Source organism: Ursus maritimus, unplaced genomic scaffold (assembly GCF_017311325.1).
Source record: "Ursus maritimus isolate PB19 unplaced genomic scaffold, ASM1731132v1 scaffold_22, whole genome shotgun sequence".
NCBI classification, from domain to species: Eukaryota; Metazoa; Chordata; class Mammalia; order Carnivora; family Ursidae; genus Ursus; species Ursus maritimus.
In genome coordinates this window covers 37,563,618-37,585,757 of record NW_024424675.1, presented here as the reverse complement: position 1 = coordinate 37,585,757, position 22,140 = coordinate 37,563,618, and the positions used below count along the sequence as shown (strand labels likewise).

Below are 22,140 nucleotides of genomic sequence, written 5' to 3'. Positions count from 1 at the left end.
CCCCCCCCCAAGGCCCTGCCTCCTAATACTGGCCCACAGGGGTCAAGTTTTCCCTTGTGAATGGGGGTGGAGGGGGGGCCGCTGTCGGCCTAGACTCCGGCGTCACTGAGGGTCTTTCCTCCCTTCTCCACCCCAGGCACGAGGGGGATGTGAAAGCCCAAAATGACCCTCCTACCGGGAGACAACTCTGATTACGACTACAGCGCCCTGAGCTGCGCCTCGGACGCCTCCTTCCACCCGGCCTTCTTCCCACAGGGCCAGTCCCTGAAGGGCGTCTTCTACCGCCGCGCGCAGCGGCTGCGGCCCCGGCCCCAGGACGCACCGCGCCAGGCCGGCCACCCCGAGGACCGGCGGCGGCAGATCATCATCAACGTGGGCGGCATCAAGTACTCGCTGCCCTGGACCACGCTCGAGGAGTTCCCGCTCACGCGCCTGGGCCAGCTCAAGGCCTGCACCAACTTCGACGACATCCTCAACGTGTGCGATGACTACGACGTGACCTGCAACGAGTTCTTCTTCGACCGCCACCCGGGGGCCTTCGGCACCATCCTGACCTTCCTGCGGGCCGGCAAGCTGCGCCTGCTGCGGGAGATGTGCGCCCTGTCCTTCCAGGAGGAGCTGCTGTACTGGGGCATCGCCGAGGACCGCCTGGACGGCTGCTGCAAGCGCCGCTACCTGCAGAAGATCGAGGAGTTCGCCGACGTGGTGGAGCGGGAGGACGACGACGACGAGCCGCTGTCCAGCGAGGACCCCGGCAGCGAGGGCCCGGCCGAGGGCGAGGGCCGCCTGGGCCGCTGCATGCGGAGACTGCGCGACATGGTGGAAAGGCCGCACTCGGGGCTGCCCGGCAAGGTGTTCGCCTGCCTCTCGGTGCTCTTCGTCACCGTCACGGCCATCAACCTGTCCATCAGCACCCTGCCCAGCCTGCGCGAGGAGGAGGAGCAGGTAAGAGCCACGGCTGGGCGCGGGGAGGCTCGCTGCAGTGAGGGAGGGTCTCTGAGTTCAGGAGACAAAGCAGTCCGCTGGACCCCTCTCTCCAGAAGTCCACATCCTTCACGCTGGCGCGGTCACCTCCACCAGGAGGCCTTCGCTGACTGCAGTGACAGAGCAGCATCTCCAGGCCCTCCTGTTTACATGCGTGTGGTCCACCTCCACGTTCACACCCGAGCTCGGTGCCTGTCCTGGTCCGTGGTGTGCCCCCGGGGTCTAGAACAGTGTCGAGCACGGCCAAGGCGCTCAGCCACTCTGTGGAAGGAAGCGATAAGGGAGTCTGTGAATGATGTGATCTATGACGTGCCTGCCCCTGAGCGAAACACGTAATATATCATCAACATCTATTTCACCCACGGGAGCCCTATCCCAAGCTTCCTAATTCCCTTGTTTAAAAATACCCCAGCACCATTTTCTGGGTCCGTCACATCATTTTTATTGAGAGCTGTGCATGTGCGCACGTGCTCGAACCGTGAGCGTCTCTGTGTTCAGCAAGAGAATTGTGTAAAGTGTTCACTCCGTGGCCTGGCCGAGGCATGTGCCGGCTTCTCAGGGGCAGCACTCGGCAGGCAGTTACTAGCAGCCAGGGGCTGGGCCGTGCTGCCTACATCTCATGCTCTCAGCGAATCTTCCGGCAACCCTGTACGGGAGCCGTTCTCATACCCAGCTGACAGGTGAGAACGGTGAGGCAGAACAGCTTGCCCAGACCCATGTCCCACTGAGTCCAAGTTCTGTGTTCTTGAACGAAAAAGTACGGGTCCCACGTGGCAGCCTGGGACTTCATGTACCCCACAGAAGCGTGTGATTGGCCCGCACCATGCTCCCTAAAAGTTTTACATGGTAGCATTTAAAAATTCAAACTCTCAGCTTCTCAAAATGTATACGGTCAGGCCCCCCTGCCTGCAGTCCACACAGCAGCTCTGGGTGGGAGCTGAGTCTATGGAAAGTGTGTGCTCCCCAATTCAGCTTCATAATGTGTGAGACCTTTGGGCCTTTAAGCTGGGACCCTTTCCTCACATTGGGGGGCTGGGGGTTCTAGAAGCAAGTTTTAAGACAGACCAAAACATTCAGACAAGTTGTATAGGCAATGGAGAAATAGGTATGGCTGTATGAACTCAACATAAATATCATGCCAGCCAGCATTTATTGAGCACTGGCTGTGTACCCTGCATGTGCTAAGTGCTTCACATGAACTCTTTGATGGAGCACTGGAAGTACTCACCAGGCGAGGGTTTTTCCACAAGGTAGCAATGGCTATTGCATTTACAACACATGGGGGGAGGGCGGGTTTCTGGCACGTCCTTATACATTGAATTTTTAAAGCAAGTATTAAAAAATAACACTCAACCAGGAAAATTAATTTTTGATAAGCAGAAAGGGAAGTGATCAAGAGGGTGGGGCTAGAGCCCAGTGGCCTGAATTTGAATCCCATTGCTTCCACTCTGGCTGCACATCTGTGGGCAAGTTACTTTCCCTCTCTGTGCCTCAGTTTCCTCACCTGTCCAAGGGGCTGTGCACAGGCTCACCTCACAGTGTCGTGAGGATTCAGTGAGTGAGTCCACGGGAAGTGTTTGGAGTAACGCCTGGCTCTGGAGCATTCAGGCGGTGCTGACTGTAAGGATTACAAGCACCTGCCAAAGAAAGCGAGAAAATGGTCACCATTTGAGACCTGTCTGGAAGTCCATGTACATGGTATAAATCTTTTCTTGGCTCCAACATATGCAATCCTGACTTTATCAGGAAAATACTAATAAAGCTACTGTTTTATTCACCTTCTGACACTTGCTTTTTTTTTTTTTTTTTTAATAATACCTGGACTTTTCCTTGATTCAGTGAAAATGCTGTTCTTTGATTTTGGAGACGAGTGGGGTTCACTGTTTCACTTGCTCCTCGAGCACACATTCGAGGGGCTCCTGTGTTCAGCCATCACCCAGCATGCAGGGTGACCAGAACGAGTATTCCAGCTACAAGGACTTCAGATCCCTTGGAGGAGGGACAGTGACACCCCTGTGACCACAAATGTGAGACACAAGCCAAGGGGGCTCTTATGAGAGGCCCATCAACCATGGGGATACTTGGAGGGGGCCCACTCCAGGAAGGCTTTCTAGAGGAGGCTTCCCATCCCACAGGGCTGAGACCTCATGGCCCACCGAGTACTCGTTCATTTCTGCAGCCTCTAACCTGTTCCTACAGAGAGAGCTGCTAGTGCGGGACTCACAGAACCCAGCTGTGTCCAGGAATGACAGATGCCCCAGGCTAAGACCATGTGTGCCTTCCCGCTCTGTCTCAGGCCCCTTTGAGACTGAGGTCCAAAGCCACCGGGCACAGTCTCCTGTCCAGTTCCATGGCAGGCCAGAGAGACAGGCTGGCAGCCCACATGCCAAATGCAGCACACAGATGTGTTTGAGCGGCCCACAGAGTGTTTTCTTTGTACTGAATTATCACAACACTTAAAACCCAGGAGATTTCATGCAAAACTCCAGATTCCCAGGCTCTCTGAAAACTTGGGTGCGGCCGCAGCCTCCGGCCTGAATCCTCCTGGCACAGGAATCGGGAGGTACTCAGCAGGACAGCAGTGCTCTCTGGCTGGCCTCCACCCCGCCTGGCCCAGCTCCTTCGGGTTCCCTTTGCCCACCTGGCCTTGAGTTGGCCTTCCCAACTAAATGCCAATCCCATGCGCTTCCATCCATCCTGGTGACAAACACAAATTGGCCACTTGTCAAGTGCTGGGTTGTTCTAGGTGCTGGGGTCCTGAGAGCGAACAACGCACGAGCTGTCCCTCCCTAGGGGGCTATAACCTGCTGGAGCAGGGGGCCAGGAGAGGTGGAGGCTGGAAACATAATAAACATGATACATAAGTAACTTATAAGGCATTTTAAGAGATGATGAGCCCTCTGAATAAATAGGCCAGGAACAGGAGAATCAGGGTGGAGGACAAAGGGAGGCTGGACTTTAAATCGAGGGGGTCATGAAAGCCCTTCCTGGGAAGGTGATATTGAAGCAAAGAGCTAGAGGAAGGGAGGGTAGAGCCATGTGGGTATCCAGAAGAGGACTCCTGCAGGGAGAGCAGAAAGTCAAGGCCTGGCTTGGGGGTGGGGGGAACCGGGGGGGCTAGGCTGGAGCACACGAACAAGGCAGGCAGGGGGGCTAGGAAGTGGGAGAGGTGGCAGCCAGGCCATGTGTGCCCCCAGAGGGCTTGAGCTAGCTCTCTGAGCCATGGAGAGTACTGAGCAAAGAACAGGATCTGATTCACGTTCCCAGCATCCCTCTGGCTATGTGTGCAGAATAAACAGCAGGGACCAGGGATCCCAGCAAGGACGTTCCTGCAACCGGCCAGGCAAGAGAGGATGGTGGCTGCACCAAGGTGAGGGCAGCAGACATAGGGAGAAGTGGTTTGATTCCAGAATCATTTTAAAGGAAGAACCAACGGGATTTCCTGAGGACGATATGAGAGGTGTCAAAATGAGGCCGAGTCTCCCATCCTGAGCAACTGGAAAGGTGGGATTGCTAAGAAGGGAAAGCACTGGTAGGCGGGTGTGCAGGAGAAACCAAGAGCCCGAGAGGCTAAATCTTAATTGTTTCTACCCCAAAAAAGAAATGATAATTACGTGACATGATAAAGGTGTTAGCTTAAGGCCATGGTGGTAATCTTACTGCAATAGATAGATGTATCAAGTCAACATGCAGACCGGAAACTGATACAATTATATGTCAATTCTATCTCAATAGAAAGAATTTCGTTAAAGAATCAGCAGCCCGGTTTGGGACATAAGTTGAAACGCCTATCAGACAACCATAGGGGTGACATCAAGGAGGCAGCCCTTCTGGGGTCTGGAATCCAGGGGCAGCAGGTCTGGGCTGGGGAGAGAGATGAAGAGTGGCTGTTGCAGGTGCTTCAAGCCCTCGGCCTGGCCCGGGTCCCCGGGGGGCCTGAGCCTATCTAGGGCGGGGGGGTGGGGCTGGCAAAGCCCACGGCTTGGCCAGTGGCACGGCTGACCTGCCCCTGCCCTCCCCCCTCTCTCCCAGGGCCAGTGCTCGCAGATGTGCCACAACGTCTTCATCGTGGAGTCGGTGTGCGTGGGCTGGTTCTCCCTCGAGTTCCTCCTGCGGCTCATCCAGGCGCCCAGCAAGTTCGCCTTCCTGCGGAGCCCGCTGACGCTCATCGACTTGGTGGCCATCCTGCCTTACTACATCACGCTGCTGGTGGACGGCGCGGCCGCGGGCCGCCGCAAGTCGGGCGCGGGCAACAGCTACCTGGACAAGGTGGGGCTGGTGCTGCGGGTCCTGCGGGCGCTGCGTATCCTGTACGTCATGCGGCTGGCCCGCCACTCCCTGGGGCTGCAGACGCTGGGGCTCACTGCCCGCCGCTGCACGCGCGAGTTCGGGCTCCTGCTGCTCTTCCTCTGCGTGGCCATCGCCCTCTTTGCCCCCCTCCTTTACGTCATCGAGAACGAGATGGCCGACAGCCCCGAGTTCACCAGCATCCCCGCCTGCTACTGGTGGGCCGTCATCACCATGACGACTGTGGGCTACGGAGACATGGTACCCAGGAGCACGCCGGGCCAGGTGGTGGCCCTCAGCAGCATCCTCAGCGGCATCCTCCTCATGGCCTTCCCGGTGACCTCCATCTTCCACACCTTCTCCCGCTCCTACCTGGAGCTCAAGCAGGAGCAGGAGAGGGTGATGTTCCGGAGGACCCAGTTCCTCATCAAGACCAAGTCGCAGCTGAGCACCATGTCCCACGACAGCGACATCTTGTTTGGAAGTGCCTCCTCGGACACCAGAGACAACAACTGAGCCCAGAGGACGTACCCCGTCGCCAGCGCCACCGCCACCGCCAGGACACCCCCAGCTCTGCCTGCCCTTGTGGCTTGAAGCTATCGCCATCACGACACGGAGCCTTCGAAGGCACGTGCTGCCCTGGGCGCGGCCCTGGCATAGGACCCACTCGAACCACACCCCAAGAAGGACGCCTGCAATATCCGTAGAGGGGTCCCTACCCCTCCGCCTCCACAAGTGAAGCAACGGCTGGTCAGGAGCCCGGCACACAACAGTGACAGGCCCCCCGCCCACCCCCGGCCCCGTGTCTGTTTCCCCCGATAGGAAGATGGTTTTGTTCTTTCCGCCATGTAAATAACATGCCCAGCAAAGACTTGCTTTACGGGTCTGCCCGGACAAAAAAGGACAGATGACAGCAGGACATGTCTGTGTTTCGTGTGGATCACACGCAATTAAAGAAAACTGATGAAAAAGAGAGAAAATGCCTTCCGTGGGGCTCTGAAGAGAGGAAGCTGTTCGCCAGCAAAGCCAGCCAGTGTGGGTCCTGGGAGGACAACGGCCTGCTTCCTGGGGTCATTCAGGCCTGGTCGGGCCCAGTGGGGTAAGAGAACAGGAAGAGAACAGACACCTTTGGGGAAATTGTCAAATTCTGCATTCCCTTTCTGTTTTTCTTTGATTCCTACCGTCTCCTCTCTTCTTCTCTTTTCCCTTCTCTTCCATCCTCTGTTTTCTTCTTTTGTGCCTTAGGGTTCTCAAACTTTTCCCCCAAGGCACCCCAATGGTTAAGTGGACACCAAGGGGCCCGTCCGCATTGCCGACTACAAAGGTGATATCGCTTCATTTTATCTTTTAAAAATACTGTGGGTTTTCTTCTCTACTCCACATTCATTTTAACTTTCTTTTTAAAAAATGCTTTAAATCACTTACCTGAATCTCAATCTAAATCTAGAGTGGGATTGATGCTTTGGGAAGGCGCGCCAGGGTCCCCTGGGCAGTCTGAGAGGCACTGTCTCGGGCCCCCTAAGGCCTCCCTGTGCCCTCCAATGGCCTCCCGAGCACCCACCCGGCTGGGCACTGCTCCTGACGCACATTAGAGAGGGACCCCCCCACCAGCCAACAGATTTACTCAGCCTGAGGGCATCAGAGCCCCTCATGCTAGGACGGGGGGGGGGGGGCTTCACCCCCAGGGCACAGCCACAGCCTGACTTCACCCTCCCGGGTGTGGCCGTGGCCCCTCCCCGGCACGCTCTGACGCAAATCTGACCACCTCACTGTCCTGCCTCAGTCCACCAGGGGCCGTCCATTATATTGAGAATAAAACCCAACTGCCCTGAGTGTCCCGGGCCCTGTCCTCCTGTCCAGCTTCATCCCCCGCCTCTGTCTGCTTTGCTCACTCCACCCAGCCACAGGGCCCTCCATCTCTGCTGACACACCCAGCCCCTTCCCATGTCGGGCCTTCGCATCTCCGAGGAACCCTCCGCGGCTGCCCCTTCCCTCACTTCCCTGACCACGTCTCTGAAGAATGCACACCAGCACCTCCTCCCAACTCCCTCCTATGCTCCTTGATCTTCATCCGCCTGTCGACCTTCCAAGTTGCCCCGTGTATTCCCTGCCTCTCGGTTGCCGTCTGTCTCCCGCACAAGGAGCTCCGTGCTGCTCTCACGCTGTGAGTCCCTACGGGGCAACGCCGCTCACTGCTGACTCCCAGCACCTAGCCCAACGCCTGGCACAGAGCAGGAGCTCCTGAAACCTGAATGAATGAAGGGAAACGGGAAAGATGGCCAGAAAGTAGAAGGGCCTTCGAGCATGTCTTCCCTGTCTTGGGTGGGGAGGCATGGCGATCTCAGCACGGTGTACATGCAGTGAGGCAGAGGGGAAATATCATTTGAGTCACGAGGGCCTTGTTAAAGGCTCCCTGACACCTGCTTCCCGTGACTCACGCCTGAAAAGTAAGTTTTCCGACTAATTAGCTCTACCTTCCCCAGCCTGGTGGGTGTCATAGCAATCGGGCACTGCCGTCATGGTAATAATACCTTAGATTTATGGAATGACCTTTTTTCCCTCTCCAAAGGGGCTGTGAGAGACAGGAGACAATTGAAAATGCTACACAGACAGAAACGAGACACAGAGCGGTACACAATGGAGCCCTTTAAAACTCAGTGGAGTGGAAAGCAAATACCATTTGGGGTGGAGGAGGGAGCCCCAAATAGGACAGCACTGGTGGGGGAGCTGTGCCCCACACACACAGAGGACAGAGTCTAGGGTTGTACCGAGGAGGAGCTGGGGTCATGGGAGGGTTGAGAATTCTGCATCTTCTCGCACAGGGTCCACGATAGAGACCCAGACTTAGGCACCTCTCCAGACCTCCCCTGAGGGACAGAGGGGCTCCAGACACTGACCTGCACACCCAGAGGGCGGCTTAGGGTCTTTGGCCCTAATTAAGAATTGGGAGCCTTGGAACTTCTCACCAGCTGCTTCTAGGGCAAAAGTGACCACCTTTACGATTAGGGCTTTTCTGCCTTTTTCTGGCAATGTGGAATCTGATGCAGAAAGCCCAGCTATAAATCACACGGAAAAACAACTCTTCTCACGGAAGTGTGGGGGCAAATTCCTGGCCCCTGCCCTAATGGGGCTTCCCTTTTGACGCTGGTACAGGCAACTGACCCCATTCAGCTGGGAAGACAGTGTGGGAGAGTCACTGCTTTAGGAGAAACAGCAAAGCAAGCCTTTAGCCACTGGCACCCACAGCTGCTGGGCCAGGAGCCCCCATCCCACGGAGGGGGCTGAAGACAGATACCAAGACCACCTCCCTCCGCAGAACCAGAGCCCACACAGTGGGCCAGGTGAACTGAAGACAGTAACTTCTGATGTTGGTAAGCGCAGAGTGACCTGGCAAGAAGTGACTGGGACCAGGGAGAGCTGGAGAGCAGCCACTTAAGAGGGTCAGGGAAGGGGGCACCTGGCTGGCTCAGGGGAGCACGCGACTCTTGATCTCAGCGTTGTGAGTTCGAGTCCCACACTGGGTGTAGAAATTACTTAAATAAATAAACTGAAAATTTTTAAGAGGGTCAGGGAAGGACTCTCTGAGGAAGCAGCATTTAAAAGGGGACCTGGAGGAGGGGGTAGACAGCAATCCCAAGCAGAGGGGACAGCAATCCCAAGCAGAGGGGACAGCCAGTGCAAAGGGCAAGAGGTGGGGAAGATGGAGACATTCTCCGGTTGTCAAGGGAGCACATGGGCATGGAAACTCGTCCCTGCTGGGCACATCCTTCCTCCCAGGGAGAAAACTCCAATCTGCAAAGTAGACCCTCTGAACAAACATTTCCAGAGAACTTCCTCTGAAACAGGCCTTATCACAGCAGCTGGGGACAAAACAAACAAAACAGAACTGGACTCAGTCCCTGCCCCAAGGTGCGGATAATCTGGTGGAGAAAAAGACACGTAAGATATTTCCAAACGTATGGAATGACGGGCATGCAGGCACAGGGCTGTAGGAGCGTGAAGAAAGACATCAGTCAAAGAAAGTATGGTTTTCACTCAGATTTCCATTTGCTAAAATGGCTTCACGTATGTTTTCCCTCAGAAACCAATAAAGTGTTCCTCCTAACACAAGTTCTGTCTCTCCCACTCTGTCTCAAACCTCTCCCCATCCGGGCCTGTCAGCTTACAGCAGGGCTCTCTCCACTTGGATCTTCCAGTGGTGCAGCCCCCAGCCTCTCCCACCTGGATTGTTGCCACAGCCTCCTCCCTGGTTTCCCTGCTCTCCCGCCTCCCCTCCCCACCCCTTCTCTACACAGCAGAGGGACCCTATTAGAACCCACGTCAGATCATGCTCACCCTCTGCTCAGAGCACCCCGCCCCCACACATGGTGACATCTCACGTGAGATGAAAAGCCAGACTCTCTCTCAGCCCTTCCTCCCTGACCTGCTTTCCTCGTCTCTCCTATAAGCTATACCAACCTCTTCTCGACTCATTGAACAGACCAAACACGGTCCCGCCTCAGGGCCTTTGCACATGCTGTTCCCTCCACCCGGAAGACTCTTCCCTAGATATATCCACTCGCTCCCTCTCGTCATTCAGTTCTCTGCTCAAATGTCACTTAAACAGAGAGACCTCATCCGGCCTCTTCCCCAGCCCTGTGGAAAGACCACATTCCCAGAACGCCGCAGTGTACTAACCTTGTCTTTTGTTTTCCGTATTCTGATGCTTTGATAGCTGAGGACTCGCAGACCTTAGAGGGCCTGCCCCTCCCAGGATTCACCAATTCTTAGAGATGATAAACCACACACCCACAAATATGCTTTTCACATACAAACCAATCCAGAGCCTACGCCTCCTTTTTCAGGCCGTCACACACTAGCACATTCTCCACCTGCCCTAGTCACCCCGAGGCCAGGTACCAGACAACCAGGAATGGCGCTCATGCCCCAGAGCCCGCTGAAATCATTCAGCTAGACAATCCCGAGCTTGCTTGCCCGGCTTCACCTCTTCCTTCCCCCGGAGATCACAATAAAAAGCCGCTTGCCACAGATCTCCCCACCACCACCTCTGTCTCTGACCAGCCCTGTATGTGCCCCCTGCTCCCCATTTTGTGATGTGCCCCCTCTTCTTGGGAACTGTGAGCATAACTAACGGGCTTTTCAATGGTGGTTTCTCTTGATCTTTTGGCCTCACCATACCTGAATAATAAAATCTATATTCTGAAGCACCCAGCCCCCTTACCCTGCTTCATCCTTCTCTAAAACCCTATTACCACCTAACATATTATCTCTTTATTTGCTCTCCACCAGATGTTTAGCTCCATGAGGGCAGGGACCTTCACAGGAGTATCCCTGGTCTATGGCAGCAGCTGGTACATAGTAGGTGCTCAATAAATATTTGCTGAATCAATGCATCTGTAAATCCCTCGCTCTATACAAGTCCTACAAAATATATACACGTATCAAGCATTCCTGTTCATATACATGGTGACATGAATCTCATGGACATTTATTCCTATGTATTGACACCACAATTACGGCAGGCAGAAAACCTGCCCCGCCCCCCACCCAGGCCACCCAGTGGTTTCTGCTTGGAAACAATGTCTATTGTGTGAATTTAGTCCTCCACCAACATCCTTGAATTTTGAATTAAATGTATAAAAAGATACCATGGGACTTTGTTTGCAACCGTAAAACAGAGCCTGAAAGATCTTTTTCATTTCCTTTTCTGGAATGCACGTGCCGCTTATGCAAAGGACCTATAAAATCCACATAAATGAAGTAAATTTAAAGCCATCAACTGGCCTTGCTATAAGAAATAAGGGGGAGGGGGGAATGTAATAGGACTAGAGCCTACGTCTCAGTTACTGGTTATTAGGCTTATTTTTTTTCAATATTTTATTTATTTGAGAGAGAGATCACAAGCTGGGGAGGGGGGGACCAGAGGGAAAGGGACAAGCGGATTCCCTGCTTAGCACGTAGCCAACATGGACCGATTCCAGGACCCTGAGATCGTGACCTGAGCTGAAGGCAGATGCTTAACTGACTATTGAGCCACCCAGGAGCCTGAGAGGTTTGTTATTATATATACATGGGACCCAAGAAAAAGTAATTAGAATCATTCTCTAAATGACAAGTGCATTTAATAGGCGTCGAGAATTGCTGCTAAATGGACAGAAACTGTTTCTCCATAAAGTTGATTAAATAGGAACTGCCTCCTCCCCTTAGAAGCTCAGAGGTCTTTTGCAATTGGCATAAAAATTACTCAGCAGTGACAGTCAATCAGGGTATCTGGGGACAGTTGTGGGGAAGAGAGGGGAGGCTGCAGAAAAGAAGTACCTTTATTCTCTTGCAGTCTGCAATTCAATCTTATCCCATCAGGGGCTGCTGGGCTCTGTTTTGCTTTCAAAGGAGAATAAATCCGGAGGCCGAGCGGAAAGCATATCCCCAAACCCTGAGACTGATGTTCTACAAGCAAAGGCTTGCAGTGGGCCCTCCAGCCTCCTCCGCATACATAAGGCTAGAGCCCGCCTTTGCCCAGAAATTGCAAGGCAGGGTCCGCGACGATCAAGAAGGTACTCCTCTCCTTTAAGGGAGTCTCACCTATTTGCCAGCAGGGACCTCGGAAAGATCTAGATGGGAAGTGCCAACCACGTGTGTCTGTGATCAGTGCTCAGACTTCACACCCCCGGTGTTGGGGGGCAGACGCTGGTGGCTGCCTATGTGAAAGCCGCTCCCCTGACTTCCCCACCAGGAAGGAGGTCAGGCGTTTGCTCGGTGCCAGGGTTTACGCCAACCATGCTCCTCCCATCACCGTTTGCCAGTGAATCCTGGGGGTGGGCACATGACCAGTCCTGGCCAATGAGACCCCAGAAGAAGGCGCCTTGGTGGTCACATGACCAGTCCTGGCCAATGAGACCCCAGAAGTCTGTCTGAGGTTGCTGCGGCTGTTTTCCCTTTGATGAGAGCAAGGCCTTTTCTCCACTTCCCTCCCTTGCATCCTGGATGCTGTTGAGGGGGGACATGGTCTAAGACGCTGTGGGTGGCGGCCCCAGCTTCTGCGTCCTGTCTTGCCTCAAGGCAGCCCCCTCTCCAGGGAATGACAGCATGCAGAGAGGCCCGCGAGGTCACACCCGCACCACGCTGAGGCAGCTCGCTGCCCGTGACCCGCTGGCTCCGGCGTGCAAGTCCTCAGCCCTTTGCCTAGAGGCCGAACGTGTCCTGGGATGGGGTGAACCTGTGAAGGAGGTGGGGCGAACCTGTGAAGGAGGTGGGGCTGAGAAACGCAAAGAACCTGCGGGAGGCCCCCAAACATGATTAAGCTGCTGGACCCACCCAGGAACGCTAACCTCTGAACAATTAAGGCCTTTATGATTTAAGTTACTGCGACTTGGGTAACCATCCTGTTTTGCCCAGGCCCGGGGTGGTTTCTGGGATGCCGTGTTCAATTCTGAACCCAGGGAAGCTCCCAGAAAACCCAGATAATTTGGTCACCCTGCTGCTCGTTGGGCATTCTTAGCTTGCATCAAGAAGCATATCCAGCTGATGTGATGATTATGCCCATTTTACAGTTGAAGATGCTGAGACAGGAGAGGCAAAATGATGTGTATGTGATCACACAGCCAGTTAGTGGCAGAGCTGGAATTAGCGATCAAGAACTTCAAGACCACTGTTCCAGAGCTCTTTCTAAAATACCCATTTCACGGGGGAGGAACTCTAAGACCCCACACAACACTATCTGCCAACGTTAGAGGACACCTGTAGTTCCTCGCCCCACCAGCATCTGGCAATGGCCACTGGGACAGGAACTCTAGTGGCCCATCCAACATCCACACTCCCCTTCCTTCCTACTATTGTCAGGATAAAATTCTACCAATTTAATCCAGACATGCTGCCAATGAGAACAGAGATTATGTTTCTTAGCCTCCCATACAGCTAGATGCAGCCAAATGGAAAAGTTCTGGCCAGTAAGATAGTCTTGTGGGGGATTGTGAGAAGGTTCCTTAAAAGGGAGGAGACAGTACTCCTGTTCTTCCTGTCCCTGGAACATACATGTGATTGCTGGATCTCTAACAGCCCTCTTGGACCATGAAATGACCATAAAGATATAAGCCAAAAGCCGAGGGCGGTAGGACAGGAAGATGGGAATCTCGGTCCTTGAGGGTACCTTAGAGCTGTCACCTTCCTGGAATCCATGCTCCGAATGCACGTTGGGATTCTTAGAGGCCCCATCCACAAAGATCTCTCTTGTTCACTGAATATAAACCTGAGTGGTATAGAGATGGGAGCTTGAGAATGAAGCCAATACAGAGGAAAGAGATCCAAGGGTTGGAGAGAGTGAAACTAGGTTCTAGTCAATATTGAGTCTCTGGAAACAGCTGTACCTGAAGCCATCTCTTCTCTTGGGATGTTTATTGATATGATTCAATAAATTGGGTTTCTGTCATTTTCAATGCATGGTAGATACCTGAGTCTGAATTAGAAGTCCAGGAAGGGTCCTGTGAACTTTAGCATCTATCAAGACAGCCTTAACAAGAAGAGTGTCTGAAAGCTGAACTTAGGGGGGTTGCCTGGGTGGCTCAGTCAGTTGTGCGTTTGACTCTTAATTTTGGCTCAGGTCATGGTTTCGGGGTCCTGGGATCGAGCCCTGCATCAGGCTCCATGCTCAGCGGAGAGTCTGCTTGAGGATTCTCTCTCTCCCTCTCCCTCTGCTCCTTCCCCTATGCCCTCTCTCTCTAAGATAAAAATAAATAAATCTTTAAAGCTGAATTTAGCACGCTAGCCTCACTTAGGCACGCTTGCCTTCAGAAGAGTCAATCCACACAGTTTTCTTAATTAAACCTCCCTGAATAGACACATGCTAATACATGAGTGGGACGACTTGGAATAGCAAAAGGTGTTGCACGTCCCAGAACTGAAAGAAGGATCTTGGGCTTTGGAGCCAAGGAATCCCCCTGACAAGGGAGATTCCCTGGGGAGATTCCCTGACAAGTTCAATTCCCTGTACTGCCTTGCTGTGTATCCCTGGGTAAGTTACTAAACCTCTCATTCGTCCTCTGTAAAAAAGGAATAATAATACCTACCATACTGGAGCAACAAGAGGATTGAATGAAACAGAGAATATAAAGCACCAAGAACAGAATCTAGCCCATGGTAAGTGTTCAATAAATAGTAGCTATTGCTATTATTGTTCATTACTCCCCAAGAACTCAGCTAGCAACAATGAAAAGAGTCTGGTAAATTAATAGCATATACAAGATAACAAGGGTATGCGTTCGCCTGCTTTTTTATAACATTTCAAGGCACTTTCACACATTTCTCTCTTGCCTGCACGGCAGCCGCGGCTAATTACGATTGCATGTTCGCACTTCGTTCCAACAGATTGGGCAGCACCAGGATTTGGAGATCTTTTCATTAGCAGTTAGGTAATGAACGTGGGGGAACTGCATTGTTGTACAATTACTCAGGGATCCAGATTTCGCCCTGCCTTCCCCTGCAGCCCGTGGGTCCTCCCTCTGTTGTGATGCGTGGCTCTGGCTGCTTGAGAAGGTGGCCCGCTGGCTTGCCTCTGCTCGGAGGCAGCATGAAGGGCTGTATCCTGCTTCTGCCACTGACTAGCTGGGTGGCCTTGAACTAGTTACCTACTTCTCTAAGCACTGTTTTCTTTTTTTAAAGATTTTATTTATTTATTTGAGAGAGAGAGCGCGTGTGCATGCACAAGCAGGGGGGAGGAGCAGAGGGAGAAGCAGACTCCCTGCCGAGCCTGGAGCCCACCACAGGGCTTGATCCCGGGACCCCAAGGCACCCACGCATTGTTTTCTTCATCTGGAAGGGAATAATAACAACTCCTCCAAGGCTGTGTGGAAATGAGGAAAGGATCCCAAGACATAATGCAATCAAGTGCTTGGCAAGCGGGAGATATTTAATCATATTTTTTCCTAAAGCCATTTTGTAAAAATTAAATGGATATATATCAGCAAGGATTATTATATTTCTAAAGAGCAGAAAACCCAACTCAAACTGGCTGAAGTGGGGGGCAGGGGGGAATGTGTTGGCGGAGGAAGAAATGTGGAGAAAGGACATTCATAGGTTCGCGTAACTGAAAAGTCCAAGGTCCTGCCAGGCTCGGGTGCAGCTCAATGTCAGGAGTCGTCAGTTTCTCTCCATCTTACAGTCTCCACCTGGTGGGCTTCACTCTCCTGTTCCACCTGGCAGCTCAAGACTCTCCCCACATGGTGACAACGTGGCTGCAGCTGCCCTGCTTCTCATCTCCTCAAATTCAAGTCCAACAAGAAGGAGCAAGGCGCCTCTTCGGTAGCTCCTGCCAGAAGTTCTGAGATTCACTCTGACTGTGGAGTAGCTTAGACCCTGTGCCCACCCCTGAGTCAGTCAGTGAGGCCACCAGGAGGCAGTGCTCTGATTGGCCAGGCCTGAGGAGATGCTCCACCTCCTGGGCTGAAAGTGGGCAAAGGAAGAAAACAGAAACAGAGCCAGTTGTGTCCCTCTGGCGCCCTCTATGGATGGAGCTTAACATTGCACTCACTGCAGGTATCACAGAACAGGCGTATTGAAGGGTGAATTTGAAGCTGAGAGGCAAAATACATTGGTAATTGGAACACATCCTCAGGCCTGGAGCTGTGGTCAGACAGAAACACAGCTTCAGGCCAGAGCAGGGAGGAAACAGGTAATAAATCCCTCCAACACCCATCTTCCACCAGTGCCCCCCTTTGCAAAGGCAACCAGAAGCCAGAGGGCAGGATGCCCGAGTGAGGCAGTTTCTAATGGTCAGTCCCCCAGGGCAGAGAATGGGTCTGGAGAGCAAACAGGGAATGCCCAGCTCAGCAGGCCCAGTCGCTATCCCCACATTATAGGTAGGATGAGAAACTTGGCAAGGTCACACCCCACCCAGCTCCAACACGCTGAAATGGCCTGGCGCCATCCACTATAAGCAATAGTGAGACGGAGCAGGGGCGATGGGGGTGGGTGGCCCCCCCACCCAGACTCCTGCTCTTCAAAATAACATTCCTAGAACTCAACTGTCATTGTTGTCCCCTCCAGCAATGTCAACAAACCCGCCTCTACTTGCTCAGGAGAGGGAGAGGGGGAACAAATCTTTATTTCAGTCTCTCTCCAGCAGGCGGCTCAGCAAGTGTTCTCATCTTCCCTGGGATTGTTTTCCTTTGCACACGGACCCGGGCTACTGTGGGGTGAAAAGTAAGTGAGCTGCAAGGAGGAGAGGAGGGTGCCCGGTGCCGCCCCACTGCACTCAGTTAGAAAGCAAACCACGTCAGCGGTGCCTGTGATGGGCGTTGTCGTGAGCCGTGTGCGTGGATGTTAAAGCGAAATATATCCAGCCAGCAGCTGATGCGCACTGCAAACCGGGGGCCTGGACGATCCCGTGGAAACACAAGTGCGCTTTTTGGATGAGCAAAGCCCCTCTCTCCCTCCCCTAGTTGTGGTCAAAAGTAGCTAGTTTGCAATGAGCCTCGTGTGGTTTGGGAACATAGGTGAGGTTCAGGGGGGTGGAGTCTGGAGCCAATGACCGAGAAAGAATTCTTGAGACGTGTTTGGTGCAAAATGATGGTTTATTACAGCAGGGGGACAGGACGGGTGGGCAGAAAATGCCACTGCACCAGGGTTGTGAGGGGTGGCTGATTATATACCATGGGGTTGGGGGAGGTAAGGGAAAAGGGAGGTTTTGAGAAAGTACTTTCATATGTTAAAGAAGACTCACACGATACCCACCCGAGGCCTTGCCATTGTCTAGTTAAGGTTGTTTACCCTTCTAGTAAGGCATTAACAGTGAGATAGTTGGGAGCTTTCTGGAGGAACGTTATACTCTGCCCTGCTTCAAGTATTTGTCAATGGGCTGCAGATTATCAGGACATTTCACTGTATCTACATTTCCTTCTGGAAGCTAGGTTATTGATAGAAATGCTTTGTTCTTGTAAATTGCTAAGACATTTGTAAACTCAGGGAGACTTGGTCCTGCAGGACTGTGGTCTCTGTAAGTTAATTATTTGTTTTTCCTTTCCTTAGCTTTAGGGCCACCAGGAATGCCTGAGGAATGTCACATATATTCCATCTGGGGAGAGGGGGTGTGGGGTGTCAGCTTCTGCTTTGTCCTCAGCTTGCCTTCTCTTCCCTCATGAAGCCTAACTGTGCTCTCGGCCCTTGCTACTCGAATGGCAGTGCAGGGACCAGTGGCACCCAAGCCCCTGGAAGTCTGTTAGAAATGTAGAGTCCCAGGCCCCGCCCCAGATGTGGAATCAGTCTGCATTTTAACAAGAGTCCAGATGATCGACGTACACAGTGAAGTTTGAGAGACACTGGTCTACACCCACACTGGTGGGACCAGGAGCAGGAAGGGATGAGAGTGCAGGGACACTCAGCTTCTGCTAGGGTGACCAACTGTCCCGGTTTGCCTGGGGCTCTCCTGGTTCAGCTCTCAGCATGCTGTGCAAACCCGAACAGGTGGTCACCCCAGCTGCTACTCCGACCACCTTTAGCAGCCTCTGGGGCCCTGATGCTTAAAAAACAAAAACAAACACCTCAGCCCTCAAGCTAAAGTGTAAGAGGACTCAGGCCATCTTGAGTCAGCCATGGCCAGGCCCCAGCTCCCCTCCCCATCATCTTCCTTCCCCACTTCTCCTTCCTCTCGTGGAAGCTCCAGGCATGTAGCGGTCTGCAACCAGGCTGTGGGCGTGCAGAGGAGAGGAGGCTAGGCCCCAGGCAAGCTGCCATCGATGGCACAACAGTTCATGCCCAAACCTTTCAGGTCCTCTCACTGCCACCTGGCAGAGTTCTCTTTATCTGGGATGCTCTTTCAGCCTGCCTTCTCCTCTCTCCCTCCTCGCTTCCCAAGCCCACTGTGAGCAGCCTGTCTCCGCCCTCCTTCACTGCTGCACCCCAGCACTGACCTTGGGCCTGCCCATCCAGTGAGCAGACGGTGCGTAATCAGGACTCATCTCACTGAGCTGGGCTGAGAGTCTTTCTGAAGCTATCCAGAGGTTCTCAGCCGTGCTCACATGAGAATCTTCTGGGGGTTTTTTAAAAAAAATTATTGATACCGGAGGTTCTGGTCAGGGACCCCACTAAGATAAATCTGCAAGTCACCCCCGACCCCCATTCCTACCCCCAAAGGTCTCAGGGAACTGGGCAGGGGTTCAAAACTCAAGTGTAAAACTACAGGGCCCAGACCAACAACTAGCACGTGGGACTTGGGAGGAGTATCAGATGACAGAAGGCTGTGGAGCACGCGAGCCACTCAAAGCTGTCAACATAGCAGCCCAGGCAAGGCACAGTCAATGAATGGCGCTGAAAGTGGTTGAGAGGGAGCAACTTCCCCCTTCTCAGACTTAGTTTCCTCATTTGTAAAATGGGTATGCTAATGATACTACGTATCTCACAGGGTTGCTGTGGAGATAAAATAAGTTACTGCACGGAAAGCGCTTAGAATATTGCTTGGCACATACCAAGTATTCAATTAGTATTGCTGCCATTGCTATTATCTGCCAACGAGAGCCTCCTGCCCACCTGCTGCTAGAAGCTGGCGCCCACTAAGCAGCCAGATTTATGTTAGGGTTTGTAGCAAACTTGTTTTTGTTTTGTCTTTTCAATTTCTTTCCAATTTTGAAGAACCCCCAACTTCACGGTGCAATGCCAGCCTCCACCATTAGACTCACGTTCCCAGCCTCCCTTGCAGCAGGGCACAGGCACATGACAGAGGATCCACCAATCAGATGCAGCGGCCCAGGCTCCTCCCCTCTCTGCTGTCTGCTCTGTTCCTGGGCTCCATCTCGGGCGCCAGTAATGGGGGAACCAACAGTGTTCCATTGAACTTAAAAGGCTGCAGGAACTTTAAGGAGAATCTTTCTAAGTAGGCTTAGCCGTTAACACCAACACTTCCGTTACCATAGTTTCTCGGCATGGAACATAATGGTTGGGAACAGAGGCTCCGAGTCATTCAAACCCAGGCTCCAACTTTCTACAGAGATGACCTTCGCCAGGTTACTTTTCTCGTCTTCGGGTTCTTCCTCTGCAAAAAGGAAGTGCTTAACAACAGCTCCAGCTTCAAAAAGCTGTTTTGAAAAAATACATAAAAATAAATAAATAAATGCGCTTTAGGGGGCATCTCCCTGGCTCAGTCGGTAGAGCACGCAACTTTTAATCTCAGGGTCGTGAGTTCAAGCACCATGTTGAGCATGAAGCCTACTTAAAAAACTAACTAACAAACTAAATAAAAAGCTGTTTTGAAAGCCAAATAAAGCAGGGCATATAAAGTGTAGCACTTAAAACACAGGCACTTAACCATTTTGTGCCAAGGACACCTGCTCAGAACAATGGTTGTCAGTTCAGAAAATGAAACGCATAGGCTTGCAATAGAAACCCATCGTACTAAAGTATAGTCACCAAATATTTTTTCAAACAAATAGGTGTTTCCATAATAAGATGAGCTTCTTCATTCACCCATACACAAGACATAGCCATGTTTCAAATTAAGCATAATTTGGAGATAACATGGAAAATAAACAATATTTCAAGATATCTGCAGCAAGTGCAAAGAATTATGAAAATATCTGGGATCTTATCAGTGATCGGTGTAGGAGAGGAAAGAAAGTCTTTCCATCTACCCTTCTAGGTTCTCAGCTGGGTTGTATGACAAAAGACAGATTAACAAGAGAGAAAGCCAAAAATTTATTTAAGGGGTGTCTCGTGGCTCAGTCGGTAGAGCGTTCGACTCTTGGTTTCAGCTCAGGTCATGATCTCAGGTTTGTGAGATCGAGTCCTGTGCTGGGCTCCACACTCAGTGGGGAGTCTGCTTGAGATCGCTGCTCTCTCTCTGTCCCTCACCCCCACTCTCACTCTCTCTCTCTCTTTCTCAAATAAATAAATATTTTAAAAAATTATTTAATCAAAGTTGTGTGTGACACCAGAGCCCTCGTAAGGAAGTGAAGACCCAGAGAAGTGGTAAGGCCTCAGTGCCACACTAGGTTGAACAAAGAGTAACAATTCTGGAAAAGTGACTAAAATATATGGGGAAGGCGAAAGGAAGATGAGTTATTTTCACAAAGTTTGTGCAGATTTTTCTCAGCCACGGCTCCCTGTCTCTGGCGATAAGAATGTTGCATTCCTCCTGGTGCAGGGAGGAGACATCTTTCACGTGGGAGTTTATCCTCTGCTTTCGAAAAGAAAAAGGGAGGGAGGTCAGAGTGCTCTTTTTTGCACCTGCTGTTTTTCCAGTGCCTTCAGCTTAAAATAATCAACATGTCAAAGCAGCGCCTTTGAAAGTGGCAATTCTTGAATTCCTCCACGTGTCCTGAACTCCATCATGGGCCAAGGGCACGGCTGATACTACAGAGGTTCGTGGCTCCGTGCATGGTAGAAGAAAATGCTAGTTGCAGCTAGAGCTTAGTGAAATAAAGATGGGATTTTTGTCCCCACCCAGAGTCAAGCACCATCAGACTTCTAGCTCTGAACCCTGGGCCCAACACGAAGTAACACTTAACTGTTAGCTAACCCCTTAGCATCAATGAGTGGCCTCCCCGCCCTGCCCGAGGTTTAGTTGGCTTGAGTGAGTCTAAAGGGTTGGCTTGGCCACATATGAGGTGCAGGGCTTGGCCGCGTTCCTTAAGAACCCTGTGCCTATCTTGCTCGTTCTCAATGTACCCACGGTGCTTCAAGTGTGGCCCTGGGAGCTGCCGCATCAGCCTCGCCTGGGAGCCTGTAAAAATGCAGATTTTCAGGCCCTGCTGAGACAAATGGCATCAGAAGCTGCATTTTAGGAAATCTCCTAGAGCGCCTGGGTGGCTCAGTCGTTAAGCGTCTGCTTTCGGCTCAGGGCGTGATCCCAGCGATCTGGGATCGAGCCCCACATCAGGCTCCTCCGCTAGGAGCCTGCTTCTTCCTCTCCCACTCCCTCTGCCTGTGTTCCCTGTCTCGCTGGCTGTCTCTCTCTCTCAGTCAAATAAATTTTTTTAAAAAAAATCTTTATAAAAAAAGGAAATCTCCTGGTGACTGGCGGGCCCCGTAAACTTTGAGAAGCACAAAGGCCATCTCAACCCAAGAGGGGAGGGGGATCCACAGACTGATTCCCCCACTCCCAGTGGCTTCTCTCTCTCTTTTTTTTTTTTTATTGTAGTAAAATGCACATCATGGAAGATTTACCATCGGCAACATTGAGTCCATTCACAATGTTCCAGAACGTTCTCATCACCCCAAACAGAAACCCCATCCCCATTAAGCATCACACCCCATTTTCTCTCCTCCCAGCCCCTGGCAACCACACCTCTGTTTTCTGTCTCTATGAATTGGCCATCCCAGGACATTTCATAGAAACGGAATCACACAATATGTGGCCTTTTGAGTCTGGCTTCTGTCACTTGACACCATGTTTCCGAGACGCATCCATGTTGCTATGCGTGTCAGAACACTGTTTCCCGCCAGGGCGGAGTGACATTCCCTCGGGGACGTCACTGTGTGGATCCGCTCCCCAGCTGAGGGACACCTGGGCCGTTGCCAACCTCCAGCTCTCGTGCACGGTGCTGCTGTGAGCAGGCTAGTGGGGAGTGGGTGACTTCCAGGTGTCCTGGTCGCTCACTTCTGAGGGAGGCAGTGGGGTCCGGCTTCCAACTCTCCTTGGCCTCGCATTAACTGAGCAGCCCCAGGCCATGGCTTGAGCTCTTCAGCTTATGCGAATGGCCACTTCGTCCAGTGGACAGAACAGGAACAGGTGACAGACATCAATTCTCCCCCCAGGCACCTGGCGACACTCGCTAGGGCTCCCTTCTTCCCCCAGTCAGGAGACCAGTAGCCACTCTTGCCAGAGGGAGAACACGGGCAGTCTGGGGACTGCAGGTAGCCGCTGGCAGCCTGTAGTGGGGCCTGCTC

The 22,140-nt window shown here is 52.4% G+C and overlaps 1 protein-coding gene across 1 annotated transcript; it reads left to right on the top strand.

Annotated features, from left to right (window-relative positions):
- Positions 1–162: 162 nt before the first annotated feature.
- KCNG1 (potassium voltage-gated channel modifier subfamily G member 1) lies at positions 163–5,787 on the top strand. Its single transcript, XM_040637848.1, has 2 exons — positions 163–945; positions 5,017–5,787. The coding sequence occupies exons 1-2, from the start codon at positions 163–165 to the stop codon at positions 5,785–5,787; spliced, it is 1,554 nt and encodes a 517-aa protein (XP_040493782.1).
- Positions 5,788–22,140: the final 16,353 nt, after the last annotated feature.